The 17,904-nt window shown below is 45.6% G+C and overlaps 1 protein-coding gene across 2 annotated transcripts in view; it reads right to left on the bottom strand.

The window, feature by feature from the left end:
* The window catches only part of DNAI4 (dynein axonemal intermediate chain 4), a 779,679-nt gene that overhangs the window by 624,620 nt on the left and 137,155 nt on the right, over positions 1 to 17,904 (bottom strand). The window contains exon 1 of one of the 2 annotated variants that reach the window (XM_069641947.1): positions 150 to 384. The exons of the other annotated variant lie outside the window; for it this stretch is intronic. Coding sequence (XP_069498048.1) covers positions 150 to 236 — 87 coding nt within the window. The 5' untranslated portion in view covers positions 237 to 384. Of the gene's footprint in view, positions 1 to 149; positions 385 to 17,904 lie in introns of those variants that run through there. 2 annotated transcript variants of the gene reach the window in all.

Raw genomic sequence — 17,904 nt, 5'->3', positions numbered from 1 at the left:
CGGGAGGAGGAAGAGGAGGAGTCCGTCAAGGGTAGTGAAATCATTCATTAAATAAATGGTTGTAGAAGAAGACGTGTCCTGTCGTCCTGTCCCATGCCAGGGATGAATCCTTCTAACAACTGGCGACGAGGATAAGGCAATTGAAAAACCTTGTTTTCCTTGATCCGGCAGTACGCCGTCATTTCCGTGCAGGCTGCACGCACTGCCATTCGGTGTCCTTTAGCCCCCAGGACCATCCTTGCAGCCTCCAGCCGACCACCCAGCACCCACGAGGGAGGAAAGAGAACAGAGAAGAGGAGCAGCGCCGTCCACAGTACCCTCACGGTGAGCAAGCACACGCGTGCAGGAGACCGCGCAGCATTACTGTGGGGAGCCAGCAACGTTAGCAACACAGTGACGAGCCCCGCCCCACGCAAGAACAATGCCAGAAAAATAAATTAATTAATAAATAAACCCGACAAAAATACACCGCACCACTAGCAGCACACTGCCCCCAGGGAAGCCATCAAAGGCAGACGGATTGGCAAGCCCTAGCACTGATAACTGACAGACAAGACCCCTCAACACCAGGCACCTGTGGAGGGGAAAATAAATAATTGAAGGCTAGCCGTACACCGTTGCACAGCACACAAGGCACGCTGTGAGGAAGCACCCACCCCTGCCACGACAACCGTGCAAGATGCTGCGCTCTGGTCCTACTTCACCCTGTCCAAACACCCTGGACACAACTGTTTTCCCCAAGGGAGCACAGCCAGAAAGCACCCATCATACGAACTAGAGACGCAAAGAACATGGTGGACCAAGCAGATGGACAAGAGGCACCCCTGCACCGCAAGTAGCGTAGCATTCCTACAGAAACTTTCACCATTCAGTCTCTTACCACAAGTAGGCAGAGGGCCCAGTTGGACAATATGGGTAGAGGACTTTGCCGGATTCATTAAGGTGGCAGGGGAAGAAAAGTATCCGGTACTTAAATACATTTTCACGAATCTGGCTGAGACAGAGATAAACGGCATCATCAAGACCATTCCACCAGAATACAGAAACACCTACAAGACACTTGTCTCCGCGCTGGACAGGAAGCTCGTAATCCAACCGAACAGGGACTATGAACGCTATGTGTTCAACTAATGCTGTCAGGCATTCCACGAAATGGTAGAGGAGTTTATCATGTGTCTCCGACAGAAACTCGTCCACTGCCAATTTTCAGCTTTCTCAGACGGCGATCCGGCTACGTGTCAGAGGATGTTCGTCGTCTGTACACCGGAAACCACTCCTGAAAAAACCCTGATCAATTAACGAGGTGATAGAGATGGCAAGGGTGCATGGGAGAGTGGAAATACAGGCCTCTGCCATTGAGACGCCAAAAAAGAAAAAGGACTGAGAAAAGACGGTTGCAACATTGACCAGCGGCAGAGAATGGGAGAGAAACACCACAGGCAACCAGACCCCACCGAGGACGCCTCAGAGAGAAGGATATACCCAACCGAGAACAGGACCACGGTTCCAGCAGTCATGTTATTGGTGCGGTCAACCGTTCACAAACACAGGGCCATGCTCGGCAATGACAGAGATGCACCAGTGGCAGAGAAGGTCACTTCCAGACAGTGTGCTGGGAAGGGAGTCTGTTCCAGCCGACACACCAACCACAGTCGACACTACCCAGATGGAGGATGCCATACAGACCAGCTCAACCGTTCCCACAGTGGAGACAGAGCCAGTCCTACCTGCAACCATCGAGGAGGATGATAAGATCAACGGAACAAGGTGGAGAATACGGTGAAGCAGACATTATTTCAACCAGAATACTACGAAGACACACATGGCTATCCAGATGACCAATACATCAACTGGGACGAGATCTCCTACGGATTAGTCCCAGAATTCCCAAACGAGTTTGTGAACCTCATCCAGGGAACATGAAGGCAGTGAGGCTTTGAAAGTAAGAGTAATGATGGACACAGTCATGAACACGTTCCTCATCGATACCGGAGCAACCGTCAACATCATGGGGAAACAAGAATTTAGGCTTACAAGGAACACGCAAGAGTTGGTGCCGTCAAAAGGAAGAATCTTTCAGTTGGGAGCCAGCATACCACTACAGTCAATTGGACAATTCAAGAAATCATTCTCATTCAAAGTCAAAAGAATCAACGCCATCATCCACATTCTACGCAGTCCTGTCCAAGGTAAATGTCTCCTCAGTTACTGCACCACAGAAGCGCTTGGCCTGATCAACATCCACTTCAGCGGAGACATGGTGATGTGCACCGGCAGCCAGCCAAGCCGTGGATCAATCTGCCACCTAGCGGGGTTTCCGCTCACCAAGGAATCAATCAAAGTGGGCTGGACAAACTGAAAGTAATGGTGATCAGCCTCCACATCAACGGCCAAGTAAAGCCCGTTCCGCAACACCTGTGCACAGTGGGTTTCCATTTACTAGACACCGTGCTGCAGGAAATGCAGCAGCTCCTGGACAGTGACATCATTGAACGGGCGACAGGGGCTACCCTGTGGATCTCACCACTAGGTAGTGGTACCAAAAGGAGGTCAACAAACTACACCTCTGTGTTGACATGAGAATAGCCAACCACACCATAGAGAGGGAGAGACACCCAGGGCCCAGAATTGAAGACATGATGGTCAGCCTGAACTGCGCCACAACATTCTGAAAACTTGGCCTCAACCAGGGGTACCACCAGCTCGAGCTGTACCCTGATTCCAGAGGGATCACAAAGTTTGCATCCCACGACGACCTCTTCCGGTACAAACGGCTACATTTTGGGATCTCCTCTGCTTCGGAGATCTTTAAAGAGACAATCAGGCAACTACTCCTGCCAGGCCAGAGAGCATTCAACTAATCAAATGATATCCTGGTTTACGGCACCCCGCAGGAGGTGCATGACAAAGCTCTCCTGGAAGTGTGTGAATCCTCAGGACAGCAGGACTCACGTTGAACTATGAGAAATGTAACATCAGCAGAGACAAACTAAGGTTCTACGGACACATTCTCTAGAGAGGGGATGCAACCTGATCCCGACAAAGTACGGCCGATCAACGAGCTCAATGAACCTACTAACGTAGAAGTTAGAGCTTTCCTGGGAATTGCAGGATACTGCGCACTCTATCTGCAAAGGTATGCCATTACAACCGAGCCACTGCAACAACTTCTGAGAAAAGACGTGCCCTTCAGGTGGTCAGGAGAATGCCAGAGGGCATTTGATGCGATCAAAAAGGAGCTGGCCAGCGCGATACACCTGGCATTCTTTAACCTGAGCTGGCACACCAAGCCTGTCGTGGACGCCAGTCCGGTAGGCCTAGGGGCCATCCTAGCGCAATGGGAGTAGCCAGATGCTCCAGCGAGCTGCGTCGTCGCTTACGCAAGCAGATCCTTATCCCCCACAGAGAGCGTGGACTCGCAGGCGGAGAAGGAAAGTCTAGCGGCGGTGTGGGCATGTAAGTATTTCCACCACTTTGTAGTAGGAAAACAGCTCACGCTCGTGACAGACCACCAGGTCCTCCTATCATTGTTTGGGAAGCCAAGGACAAAAATGCCTCCCAGAATACAGAGGTGGGTTATCCCCCTCCAAGAGTAGGACTACTGCATCGTTCACCAACTGGGAGGAGATAACAAACCCGGCCGACTATATCTCAAAACACCTGACAAAAGCCAGGGAGCCACCACGAGGGGGAGATGCAGAATACCTGTGCTAAGTCACGGAGCAAGCTCTATGTCCCGCACTCACCATCGAAGACATAGCAACAGCAACACAGGCAGATACGTCAACCAGGTGGGCCAGGGAGTTCACTATTACAAACAAAATTACAAACAAATGGAGAGACTACAAAAGGCTGTCGCGCCAACTTAAAGGAGTTAACAGACAAAATCTAGATCACATGTCAAAATTCAGCACGGAACTGGTAGTGTCTGAGCAAGGGGTACTGCTGAGGGGGTCCTGGATGGACGACATGGTAGAAGAGATGGCGAGAAACTGCCTTCCATGTCAATGCACCACCAGGAGGGATCAGCCACTCCCCCTACAGCCGACAAGCATCCCCGAAGAGGTGTGGAAAGGGGTCGCGATGGACTTCTATGGGCCACTTGAAGAAGGGGTCCACCTTCTAGTGATCATAGGCGATTTCTCCAGGTTCCCCATCGTTAAACACACCCAGTCCACAGCCTTCACCCAAGTGGTCGGTATCCTGGATGAAGTATTCAGTGAATGGGGCACGCCCACCACAGACAATGGACCGCCGTTCAACGGCAACGAATTCCAGAGATTTGCTAGACACCTAGGCTTTAACCATCAGCGAATAACACTATGATGGCGGCAGGCCAACGGGATGGCGGAGTGGTTCATGCAATCAATCAAAGGAACCATCCAAAAGGCAGCCATCGAGGGTATGCCAATACAACAAGCCTTATACCACATGCTCCACCACTACCAAAACACACCACATTCCGTGACCGGAGTGCCACCGGGGACCTAACATACCAAGGACATACCAAGCCAAGACACATCTACCCCAGGGGGCCGTCAGGACTCAGATGAGCAGAGAAGACTGATCAGCACTAGAAGATGAGGTCAGTTAGCGGGATGCTGTGGCAAAGGAAGGGGCAAAAGAAAGGACACACAAGACCCGAGGAGCGAAGGAGAAAACCTTTGAAGAAGGAGAAGAAGTGCTAGTGAAGCAACGCATGCAGAGGAAAACTGACCCCTGGTACAACATTAATCCCCTCCGGGTGACAAAAATAAAAGGGACCATGATAACGTACGCCAACGCACAGGAGGTCATCACGAGGAACGCGTCATTCTTTATACACTACAAGCCCGAGGATGACACTGGGCAAGGGACAAACATACTTGGAGGAGTGATCAAAGAGGCAGAGGAACATCCCTCAACCCCAGAGAGAGTAGGGGAAGGAGACCCAGCCGACACGCCCCCGGGGACTCATCAAGAGACTATGCAGACTCATCAAAAAAGTGTAACATGGACATAAGGAGATATGTGAGGGGGAGGTGTTACGTGGGAGAAGGAGGACCACAAAGGGTTAAGTTATGTCTGAGGCGGGAGGAGGAAGAGGAGGAGCCAACTAAGGGAAGTGAGATCATTAAATAAATAAATGGTTGGAGAAGAAGACGTGTCCTGTTGTCCTTTCGTCCCTTGCCAGGGACGAATCCTTCTAACAGGTCAAACATGTCTACACTGTACACAAGCTTTTAGGCACAAGAATTTTTTCAAGTGACCGAGAACACCGAGATGGAATGTCTTGTGATGATTGCAACAGAGACAACGGCAGAAATACATAAAGCAAAATGCACAGTCCGAAATGGATGCTTATTCTACTCTAAATACCTTTTGGAAATTTGTCGCATTGTGAATTTGAAGTGTTTAAGAACAGACTAAATCAGTGACTCACCCCCTGAAGTGTGCCAGAAATAAACATTTTATGAGTCTAGCAATTAAGGTATAGAGTTCCAGAAAGACAAAGTATGTGTTATTCCTATTCTTTCTTATTTAGGGTCAGTGCTCCAAGTGTGGAATCCCTTGTTTCTTTTTAAAAAGAGGCCTGATCAAGAAAGCCAGCCACTCCAGAAACAAAACAGCCACATGGCGTTGGCCAGAGCCCAGGAGCTTAAATGTAAAAAATAAAAAAATAAAACATGTTTTCTTTTTTAAAGGGATAGCTAGGGAAACCAAAGGGGTAGCAAGGGAGACCTCAGGTGTCGCAGGTGCAACCCCTGGCAACCCCCAAATGACATCCCTGCTGACTGCTTCAGAAGTAACCATGGGAGTGTTTTTTGGTCAAATGTGACACACATTGAGCATTTAAAAAAACATATTTTAAGCAACACTATCAAAACTCTAGCTGTACAGTGAAATAACTAATGAAACTGGCCCATTTTGGCCAAAAAACAGGCCCACTTCGACAACAACAAACAGACCCACACTATCCTTTTTGGCTTAAAATTCTGGCATGGCCCTATTGCCCTATAGGCCAGTCTGACCCTGCTGTCAAATGCACTTTTGTCTACGCTCATCCAACTTTTTGCCATCTTGTTGTCGAAATTTTCGTAAGCAAAAAAAATGGACAATAGTAGCCATAACTATTGTTCTTTTTATTTTTTTAAACTGTCCTAAGGTCCTCCGTTGTTGGCGCCTTTACAAAGATAACTTTTTTATTTTGTAAATTCTTTATCAAATAAATGTTTTTAAAAAGAGTAAGAAAGAACGAAAATATTGCCCACAGTCCTGGAAGCCTGCCTTAAAGTTACAAGTAGCAAAAAAGTTAAGAATATGTCGAGGCCCATACAAAATAGTATGGCTAAACTATTTAGAATATTGTTATTAGTACTTAAAACGTAAAACTTCATTCAGAGTCCTGCAGGATCAGGTCCTCGGATTGGCACTTTTAAGGGCCCCCCCAATCCTCATTGACATTTGTGAATGTAGAGGGCAAAACATTTTTTGGTAAAAGCCCCCACAAGACAAACAAACGTTGTGCTCTATGTTTACAAACGCAGACCTGTTGTTTTTCATTACAGTTGTAAGATGTGACATCAGTCTGCTTTAATAGATTTTATATAATGAAACCATTCTTGAAATACAGGCGAAAACCAAGCAAATTTAAAAGTGACTTTTCAAAGAAGGAACCTTGATGTGTGCTCAGCGGTTGGTCGCCAAAATCCTCCCTTTGATTTCTAACGATGCTCAAATTAGATTATTTGGGAAAAACAAGGATTAGCCAAAACCATGAGGAAGATTGATTTCATGTGCAGTCAGGTACGCCCCAATCTTTATTTCCTATTCTGGATGCTGAGATGCATTCTAGGTGGTTCACTGGTAAAATCAGGAGATGTTCGAAGTAGATTTGTCTTTGGTTATAAGGGAGTTGAGGGTGAACAAACCACCACAGATGCACACCCAAGATGGGCATGGCAAGCATGTATTATTTTTAAAAATAGAAAAATATCTTTCTTTGAATTGAATATAATCACATGAATAGTTCACTGAAATAATTTTGAGTGAATAGAAATCTTTGGTGCTTTGTGGATGAAGTTCATTTTTCATGAAACATAGCCGGAGTCAGGGCTCCATCTCACCAAAAACCTTGCTGCAGCAGAACACAACATGGTTGCTCTCTGAGTGTTTGTTCACCCTAAATTCCCCAATAATCAGAATCATTGACATAGGATGAGCAAGGGATCGCACAAGGAGAACAGGCAGCCTCAGCATTTGCATATTTGAACCCACCTAAAGTGGAGCAGAAGTAGCTTGGAAATTGCTTTTACAAATCCTCCATGCACCTGGTGTGTAACACTTAGCAATCTAGATTTGCCTTTGGTTCTACTTCAGGAAATGGATTTGGGCTAAGTATACAGCACCAGTTATGGCAGTGATTAGAGATTTCTTACTATTAGTACCCAGGGGATTGTCTGGCCAGTCAGATCGTGTGGAACACAGGTAGAATATGTCAGTAATGGCCTGCATTCTCTTGGCAATCTGGGCATATCCTATGGATGGCCAACATCATTTCTCCCTTGCTGGTGCCCCTGAGCGACAGTGTGGTACTGAAATCCTGTAGTAAAAAAGGTGATCATCCCCCTCAGCAAAGGCACTGCGGGGCTAATACCTATCATGCTCTTGTTCAGCAGTGAGTGGATGGAGGCATTAACAGTCCTGAGACCTTTGCTATGCTTTGGACCACCTTAGGCTCTGGCTGGTTGGTCATTACCGGGCGGACCTGAACTTTCCAAACACAGTGGTGATAGCTATAGTGAACGTCCTCTTGGAGGGCAGTCCCAAGTGTGAAGTTCCATTCTCTCCTCTTCTATGTGCTACAGTTAGAGTGTGCAATGTCTTGTGGGTAAGACACAGAGGGATTAAAGCAATTTCAGTGAGTGGTGTACATACAGTACACAAATGAGCTGAATCCAGCATGGGGTGCATTACAGCCAAACTTATTAAGTAAAACTCTATGAAGATACTCTAGTTTGGTAATTCTGTATCAAATTTGTTTCCACGCTATATAAGGCTCGTTGGTACCTTTTGCAAAGAAACAATTTTTATTTTCAAGATAGATACCATACATATGTTACTTCAGTGAATTCAAGCAGAATAATCCTTAAGGGGATATAATAGTATGAACAATTAGATGTAGGGTAAGTCATCTTTTTAATCTTGGTATACTATGGGCCTCATTACACGGAAGGCGGTAAACCATGGTGCTGTTAGCACCATGGTTGCCGCTGGTACCATACCGGTACAACCATGGAGGAAAGGGGAATTACCACCCCATTCCAAGGTTGGCAGGGCAGTAATTCCCCCTTCCTCCATGGCCCTTCCCCATTCCCATTCCCATTTTTGCCCCATAGGGCATAATGGGAATGGGGAATAAGCTAATTACGGTACCGCAAATTGCGGTACCGTAATTAGCACCAAGGTCCCTTTGCGGGTCCCAACTTTAACGGCTGGTCTTACCGGTAAACCCTTACCGCCTACCGTGCAATGAGGCCCTATATATATATATATATATATATATATATATATATATATATATATATATATTAATGCGTGGCAGCAGGCTCCCTAGCCATAAACAGAATTGTATCCATATTTCCTTACAGAACTGAACCTTCCAATATGAGGACGTGATTATATAAAAACCAATCGTATCAGTGGTGAACTTTAATTATCGAATTGATAAATTTACGTAACCACACTCAATGATAAGGAAATTGTGACAATTAAGTAGTTATTTGTAGTATAGTAAATAATGTACAGCAGACTGGAGAATGAGGGCTTTCTCCCTTTAACCCATACTGTTTGCTTTTCTCTTGATGAATTTCCAAATGATGATTTACCAATGTAATGTTTAAAACAGTTTTGCATTGTTGATGCGATATGGCTTGAAAGAGCCCCCTTGGTCAAAACATGTGTCGGCAGTGGCAGTACATAGGGGGTCATTCCGAGTTTGGAGGCAGCCATGGTGCTATTAGCACCATGGCTGCCTCCAAACCCGGGTCCGGATCCGGGGTCTCTGAATGGAGACTTACCGGGTCATTCCAACCTTGGAAGACCCGGTAAGTACCCATTCAGAAAACCATTCCCCATTCCCATTTGAGTCCCCATAGGGCTCAATGGGAATGGGGAAGGAGCTAATAACAGGCCCGCAAATTGCGGGCCCGTTATTAGCTCCAAGGTCCCTTAACGGGTCCCGCTAAGAACGGCTGGTCAGTCCAGCCGTTCCTGGTGGGACCCGCTAAGGGACCTCAGAATATGACGGTAGGGGGTTAACGGCACCGGCATCCTTACCGGTGCTGTTAACCCCCTACGCCATACTCGGAATGAGGCCCATAGACAGTATATATACGTTAGTAGTGATCCAGTATTCAATAGTTTACTGGGATATTCATTTATTTGGACATACCAAACAACAGATCTCAATGATGATATATATATATCAGTGTTTGTCATAAGGTATGTCATAAGGTATGTGCAAGAGTATACAATCTTTTTTTTGTTGAATAATTTTTATTAAGCTTTTGAAAAATACAATAATAATATTCAAACAATCAGCAGTCGATAAAATTGAGGTAATGATATACAGCAATATAAATAAACACTATAATTCAACTATAATCAGATCATTGTACCAAGGTTAACAAGTACTAAAGCATGGTATGTACTGGGAAAAGAATCCATAAGAGAACAATGCAAAACATTTCAAATCCATATTGGCATGAAGAATGTCAATAATGAGAAAGTGAATATTAACTATTCGGACACGACAAGGAGGAGGGAAAACAAAAAGATATACAAAAGGAATATATTGCAAAGGTCCTGATGGAGAGGCAGCAAGATAATCAACAAAGGCATTCCATTTTTGATTATATTTTTTAACATGACTTAAAAGAATTCGTACAGCTTTGTTCAATTCTGTGAACAGAACAGGCATAGTTACACCAGGCAGAGTATGATAGATGATCCAGGCATTTCCATTTTGAGGATATAAAATGGAAACCAATAATAACAAATAAACTAAATAGATTAGGAGAGGAAATATCAGTAATATCAGGAGACCCATGTGATCCAATAATAAGGTTATCCAAATTAAGTAAAGCAGAGAAATTAAATATGTTTTGTAATATTGGCCATATCTTTTCCCCAAAAAGGAAGTACACATTTGCATTGAAAAATACAATCTGTATTAGAATTATTGCAGGACCAGCAAGAACTTTACAAGTTAGGAGCAAATCTCATAATACATTTAGGAGTAAAATAAACTCTATTTAAAATAAAGTAAAAAGAAGTTTGAATGAGGTTAGTAGCTCTACAGATTTTAAAAACTTGTAGTCAATCTGTATCCCAAGTTGCAGGAGTAAGTAGAGGTTAAATCTTTCTCCGATCCATATGAATTGAGGGACCAATTGGAGGTTGATTATTAGTGGATATAAGTAATTTATAGAATTCAGCCGCAGTTGGGCTCTTGACCATAAGACCGCTTACTTCTTTGTAAGGAGCAGTTTGAGTTAGGTTTGGTAAGGGGAGGCCTACAATGTTAGAAATCTCTTTATATACTTCATAGTCTGAATTATTGAACTGAAAGATATATGCCAGGGTATGAAAGGGTATTACCGATACGTAATATACTAAATGATGAATACATGAAATCCCTTTTTTATACCATCTAAGGATAATTTTAGGTGTTGCTTTTATTGGTAAATCTTTGTTGAACCATAAAACAATATTATCACAGTCAAGCATTTTTGGAGCAGATTTAAATAGATCATTCCATGCAATTTAAAGAAATTGAAGGGTAGGGAATACGTTTGAACAAGGCCAGGAAGACATATTCAGAAATTCCAGTAACTGAAAGGGGGCCAGACGATCGAGTTCTATTCTACACCAAGTAGGAGTGGTATCTAATAAATCAGTAGCATGCAAACATACAATTAATTGCCTCAAAGTGAACGTTTTATGGTAGGTGTCAAAGAACAAGTTACTTACTGTCAGGAAACCAATAGTGATTATGCAAAAGTCACACCACCTTAATGGACGTGGATATACTCTGTCTCAAAGGTTGTTCTTTCCGAGGTTTCACTGAAAACAGGTAAAGGGAGTCATCAGCGTACCAGATTATGTTTTGGCAGACGTCCCATGCGCAGCACGTCTTTCCGTGCACGTTGGGGGTTGCCATGGAGAAGATGGCGCCCTGCACACCTGTCATCCAGCACGCCCCTATGGCAGGGTCACGTACTGCGGGGCAGGTGATTTCTCCTGTAAAGCACCGCCCACATTCTGTTACGGTGCTTCTGCATTTGGTTCATTCAGTGGCTCTCTTGTGCTACGTGTTTCCTCTTACGAATATCTTGCTTACAGATCCTTGCCTGTCTACCTGTTTGCTATCGCTGTGCCCCTTGTTATTGTTACTTGAACTTTTGGTTACGATTTGGAACTGCCCTACGGACTGCTTCTGTTTCACGTCCTGTTTTCGCTACTGCCAGAGAAACCCTGACTCGGACTGCACTCGGATTCCTTTTGCCTAGTGGTGTGACCCTTCTTGCTTGCTCGTTGACACGGAACAGGATCAGGATTTTCTACTGTCACGTTGCTTTTTGGAACTTTTCTGCTGGGTGCTCAGACTAGAGACTTCCTATTGAGCACTTTAGGCGTCCTCGTGCCGTCGGGTTAGGGGAATCTTGTAACGGTTCTAAGAGAACAGCTTTGAAACTCCTTAGGCCTCCTCATGCTGGCGGATCAGGGGAAGCCGTAAAAGACACATCAAATACCATTTCCTGCAAAGAACTATCTACCTTCAGTCATATTGTACCTCCTCCACTGGTAAGAGACTCACAATATCTGTTAAGTTATTTTCTTGCGTTTTACATTACATTCTGTTATCTGACTGCATCATCTGGTTTCAGGGTAATGCCATCACCATGGAATCTGTATCCAAATTACTTCCAAGGAAACGCCTGTCAAACGTACAGGTTAGCTTACATAACATCTTTGTTGCATTGCCTTTCAGTGTTCATGACTGGTGCTGATCTTGTGCGTTTGTTCTTTCAGCCAGCTGTGTCCCAGAGTGTCCAACCAGTCTTTCGGTCAATAGACCCCTCAGTCTGTCCTTTAGTACACCTAAGAGGTACATTGGCAGGTAGAATTCATCTACACGAGTTCAACTGCCAGTCTTGACACATACCCCAACATTGAAAGGGGGAGGTTCTGACACTTACTCCTGGTAACGTTCTTTTGACTGGATGTTCCTCCAACGTATTCCTCATCTTTGACATGCAATGTCCAGCTTCAGCTGCTTCGGAAAGCTTTTTCGGCAGAGGCCGCTGTGCATCGATGGTATTGAGTCGAGTCGATGTCCCTCGAAGGGGTCTGTCGAGGGTGACATCATCAGAGACCATATATAGCATGTGCGGCGCCCGTTAGCCTCAGTTATGTTTTTCCTTCTTCCCATGCAGCAGAGATGCCCATAAATATGGGCATGACAGTACTTAATCTTGGTGGAGCGGAAGCTGTAATAGCATGGGAAATTCTACAGAGGGGTAGGATGGGATGGTGATGAGGAATACGTTGGAGGAACATCCAGTCAAAAGAACGTTACCAGGGGTAAGTAACTTGTTCTTCGAATGGATTGTGTCCTCCAACATAGTCCTCATCTTTGACAGATTCCCAGAGCAGTGTTTATAATTGGAGGAGGGAGTAGAATTCTATATATTATACATTTTCAAGGGCAGAGCAAAGTACTGCCTTGCCAAAAGCAAGATCTTGAGAATGGAAAGCATCCAGAGCATAATGTTTTTTGAACATGTGTATTGATGACCACGTTGCAGCGTCACAAATATTCCTAATAGGAACTCCCCTTTGCAGGGCTGTAGATGTGGCCATGCCCCTGGTGGAACGAGTTCACAAGCCTTCAGGAAGGTCTTTCCATGTAAGCCTGTAGCACTAAGAAATTGCTAAAATTAATCATCTAGATGAGGTCTGTTTGGTAACAGCCTGACCTAGTTTGTATCCTATATACCCTATGAACAACTGATCGTCAAACCGTATTTTGGATGTTCTTGAACTGTAAAAGCTTAATGCTCTTCAAGGATCTAACCTATGAAGTCTTTCTTCCTCCTTACCAGGGTGAGGTGGAGGGTAAAAGGAAGGCAGAACAATTTTCTGGTTCAAATGAAAATCCGAAATGATTTTCGGTAAAAAAAGAACGTTTGACCTTCAAGACAACCTTGTCCTTGTGGAAGACTGTAAAGGGTGGCTTTACTGACAGTGCCTGCAACTCGCTCACTCTGCGTGCTGATGTGAGAGCAACCAATAAAATGGTGTTGAAGGTTAATAACCTTATAGGACATGTGTGCAGGGGGTCAAAGGGTGCACACATTAAGAATTTTAAAACCATATTTAGGTCCCAAACCGGAACATGGAAGGGAGATGGAGGATACACATTTGTGAGTCCATTTAGGAATTGAGTCACTAGAGGGATTTTGAAATAAGAACATTCCTCTGACGAGCGCTTAAAAATGGACAGCGCCACTAGATAGCCTTTAATTGTACCAATCTGGAGCCCCAAATCGGCTAAGGATAGAAGAAAGGACAGTATGTTCTGTGTTTTACACAGGAAAGGATCTACATTCTATTCTTTGCACCAGTTGCAAAACTTGTTCCAATGGCAACGGTACAAAGATTTTATTGCTGGTCTTCTAGCCGAAAGCAACACCTCCATAGGGTCATCTGGAAGGTCCCAATCCTTATATCTCAACCTTTCACAAACCAAGTATGAAGGTTGAGAATACTGACCTCTGGAGGGAGAACCCGACCCTCCTCTTGCGAGAGAAAATCCTCTCTCTGGGAAGACGTATCGGAGGACAGATGGACATGTCCAGAAGGTCTGGGAACCACATCCTGCTGGCCCAATCTGGAGCAATTAGGATCATGTGTTTTCCAAACTTACTCAACCTTCTGATCACTTGAGGAACGATGGGGACTGGGGGAAAGGCATACAGGAGTGGAAATTCAGAGTCCACCACAAACACGTCCCCTAGAGCTTCTCTTGGAGGAAATTCCCTGGAGCAGTACAGTGCGCACTTCCGGTTGATACCGGTCGTGAACAGATCCACTTGAGGGGTCCTCCAAAAGGTGAAGATCTCTTGAAGGACATCCTGAGCTAGTTCCCACTCATGGCAGACTGTGCTCCGCCAGATCAGAGCGTCCGCCGCCGAGTTCTCCTCCCCGGCTAGGTGAACTGCCAATAGGGAGATTCCTTCTTGTATTGCCTCTCTGCACAGTGGTAGTGAACCTACACCTCCTCTCTTGTTGAGGTAGTACATGGTCACTGTGTTGTCTGTCATTATCAGAACATTCTTTCCCCGTACAGAGGGCAGGGCGGCCATCAGCACTAGTCTGATTGCCCTTAGCTCCATAAGATTGATGTGTAGATTGGACTCCGATGGAGACTAACGACAGCTGACTGTCAGATTATTGTTGTGGGCCCACCACCCTGTGAGTAAGGTGTCTGTCAATATTGTTATCTCCGGCCATGGTTGCCAAAATTGTTCTCCCTTCAGAATGTTGTCTTTGCGGGCCCAACACAGAAATTTCCTATGTGACCCGGCTTGGAACTTGAAGTAGGTCTGACATCTTTCCTGAGAACTGGGGCCATTGAGTTCTTAGAGCCCATTGAAGGGATCATATTCTCAGGTGGGCCTCTGGCACCAGAAAAATGCAGGATGCCATGAGACCGAGCATCCTCAAATAATCAAAAGCTGGGAGACACTGGGCACTTTGAAATTTGGTGACCATCTGAAGAATGTCTTGGGCCCTCACCTCGGGTGGTGCGCTCTTTCCCAAGGATGTATCCAAAACAGCTGCAATGAATTGGATTTTGAGAAGGTGTCATATGGGACTTCTTGTAATTGAGGGAGAAGCCCAGTCTGGGAAGGGAGTGGCAGGTGATGTTGAGATGATCCAGGACTTGTTCTGCAGAATGTGCCCTCGTCAGCCAATCGTCCAGGTAGGGGTAGACCTGAATCCCCCCTCTCCTGAGACTCACAGCCATCAGTGGCAGAACTCGGAACTGATAGTGAGAACCGCCAACTGCGAACCTCAGGTATTTTCTATGCTTGAGATGGATTGGCACATGAAAATAGGCATCCTGAAGGTCCAATGACACCAACCAATCCTGGGGTTGGAGGGCCTGAAGGATCTGAGGAAGTGTGACCATCTTGGTGTTGTCCTTCTTGAGGAACTTGTTCAAGTATCTAAAGTCCAAAATGGTTTTCAGTCCTCCGTCCTTCTTGGGTATTAGGAAATAAGGGGAATACCAGCCCTTGTTCCTTTCTGCTACAGGCACTGGTTCTATAGCGCCCTTCTCTAGCAGGGTTAAAATCTCCTGCACAAGGAGCAGATCTGGAATCCTCAAAGAGTGGTTCCCCGGTGGATTGTTCTGAGATCTCTGTATAAAGGAAGGCAGTAACCATGGGCTATGGTTTCGAAAGGCCCAAGCATCCAAAGTAATGTCTTGCCATTCTTCTAGATGCAGAGCCAGTCTGCCCCCCACTGGTGAACTGTGACTCAAGACCTCAGAGAGGTTTTGAGGTGGCTGATGCAGCAGCAGATGGTAAAGAAGCATCTGCTTGAGTTGGCTTTGCAGCACTTTCTTGTCCACCCGCAGGGAATTCCTCTTTGGCCCCTTGACTGGCCATCCCTCTCGCCCTTCCAACTGAAGAGTAGTACCAAAAACATCTACTCTTCCAAGGCTGTCCACTAGGTCGAAAAAGGCTGAGGTTGCCTAATGGCGGTGCCTAAAGATTTGGCTGCCGCCTTCGAGGTCTGCAACTTCTCAAGACTCTCGTCAGCCTTGTTGCCGAAAAGGTGAGACCCATCAAAGGGCATGTTGAAAAATCTGGCCTGCACATCCGGCGCATAACCGGACTTCCACAACCACGCAAACCTGCGCATAACAGTGCTGGTAGGCATGGCACTGCTAAGGCTATCAGCAGAATCCAGAATCCACACCTGACTGAAGCGACTCGCACATGGCTTCTTTGTAGTCTCTAACTATGGCTAAGAACCTGTCTCTTTCATCCCCCTCGGGAATGTGCTCAGCCGCCATGGAAATGCAGTCCGATAGAGTGAGCGCAAACTTTGCGAAGGCCATTTTCTGCTCAAATTTCCAGTGCTATGCTGATGACACTCAACTCATTTTCAGGCCACCTCGCCTCCTTCTCTCATCTCTGACTGCCTATCTGCCATTCAGGATTGGTGTGCCGCCAACAATCTCCGCCTGAATGCCAGCAAGACTGACATCCTCCTCATCGAGACACTTTCACCCTTATTTCCTGTCACTATCTGGCCGTCCTCCCTTGGCCCTCCCCTGTCCCCACCCACAAGGCCAAGAACCTCGGGGTAATCTTTGACTCCACGCTTTCCTTCTCTGCCCATATCTCTGATGTCTCAAAAAAGTCAAACTTCCTCAGAGGTACTCTGCCTTTCCTCTCCTTCCCCTAGAAGCTCAATGTCTCTCAAGCCCTGGTTCTCTCAAGGTTGGGCTATTTGTTAGGGGGTGACTTTTGAATGATAAGGAAGAGAGTTGTTGGGTGTGCACTGGTATGCTGTTTCTACAATGTACATATAGTTAGTTGTTATTGTTATATAGTTGAAGCTTTAATTATATGTATATGCTTTAGAGTTAATTTATAGTATCTGTGCATTGTTATCATAGCATGTCATAAGTGTAGTGCACAGTAGCTTAGTTAGGTCAGGAATGAATTTGTGTTGCCCATGAGGTAACATTCTATGTCTTTATGATGCTTGTGTTTATGTTCATATAGGATTCTAAGTTTGTTTGTTGCTGGAGAGAGATTTCTATGGAAGCAGCTACTCAGCTGGAGGTCCTTATATATGTTATCATACTTAAATAAATACCTTGTTTCATTACCCGTGCCGATCGAAGAGTGGTATTTATCATTGGCGACAAGGATCTGTACAGCGGAGGACCTCCAGCGATCAGTTGTGTCTGTGCCTGTAGCGGTCGCTCCGTTCCTTTGAACGTAGTAGCGGCCGGGAAGTAAGTCCTGCGCCTGCCTACATACTGCGCTTTGTACTCTGTGCCCCTCCTTACTTGTCACTGTGCAGTGTCGGCTGTTTGTGCTTCGCATCGCATCCCTCCTTCATCGAAGTCCCCCTCCCTTCTGCGAACGGCGGCGTTTCCGCTGCCGGCTCCGAAGAGGATACCGTATATACAGGCATACACACGGATGCTGAAATCTTATTATGCTGCGGTGCTGCCGAGTTTGATAAGGAAGAATACTGCGTATATTTCATTACGCATGCACGTTAATCCGCAGTGTGTAGCTGCATGCGAAGTGAGGTCCAAGTATATGGGAGAGGGGTGAAGATTACTAGAGTACGGAGGCCAGAATCTGCAAACGAGGGAGGTACAGAGTGACAGTTGGAATCATTTTGGGCTGCAAGAGTGCAATTTATGATAAAGAAGATAGCAGGCAAAGGAGGCACGTACGGCTAGATAAGCACAAGATTTCAGGCAACAGTGAAGACAGAAGGATACTTTTACAAAATAACGTATAGACTTTGCCTGAACTCTGAACATTTGTAGCTGTGAAAAATGGCTATGGCGAACCTCAGTGGCCTTCCCATGTTCGTGGCGAGCCCTGGTCCGGCAAAAATGAAATGGGCTCAGTGGAAAAAGGGATTTCTACATTACATGAAGGCGGTTGGGGGAAATTCATTCTCCTCTGACAGGAAGCTTGCTGTGCTGATGCATCATTTGGGCTATGAAGGGCAGAGAATTTTTGAGACTCTTTCACAGTTACCTAGTGGGGGTGAAGGAGATGAGATGTCTGAATTGGAAAGTGCTTTGGCAAG

Source organism: Ambystoma mexicanum, chromosome 1q, assembly GCF_040938575.1.
Source record: "Ambystoma mexicanum isolate Mex_15411 chromosome 1q, UKY_AmexF1_1, whole genome shotgun sequence".
In the NCBI taxonomy this organism is placed as follows: domain Eukaryota; kingdom Metazoa; phylum Chordata; class Amphibia; order Caudata; family Ambystomatidae; genus Ambystoma; species Ambystoma mexicanum.
Note: the sequence above shows the minus strand (reverse complement) of the source record. Positions and strands in the feature narration are given on the sequence as shown.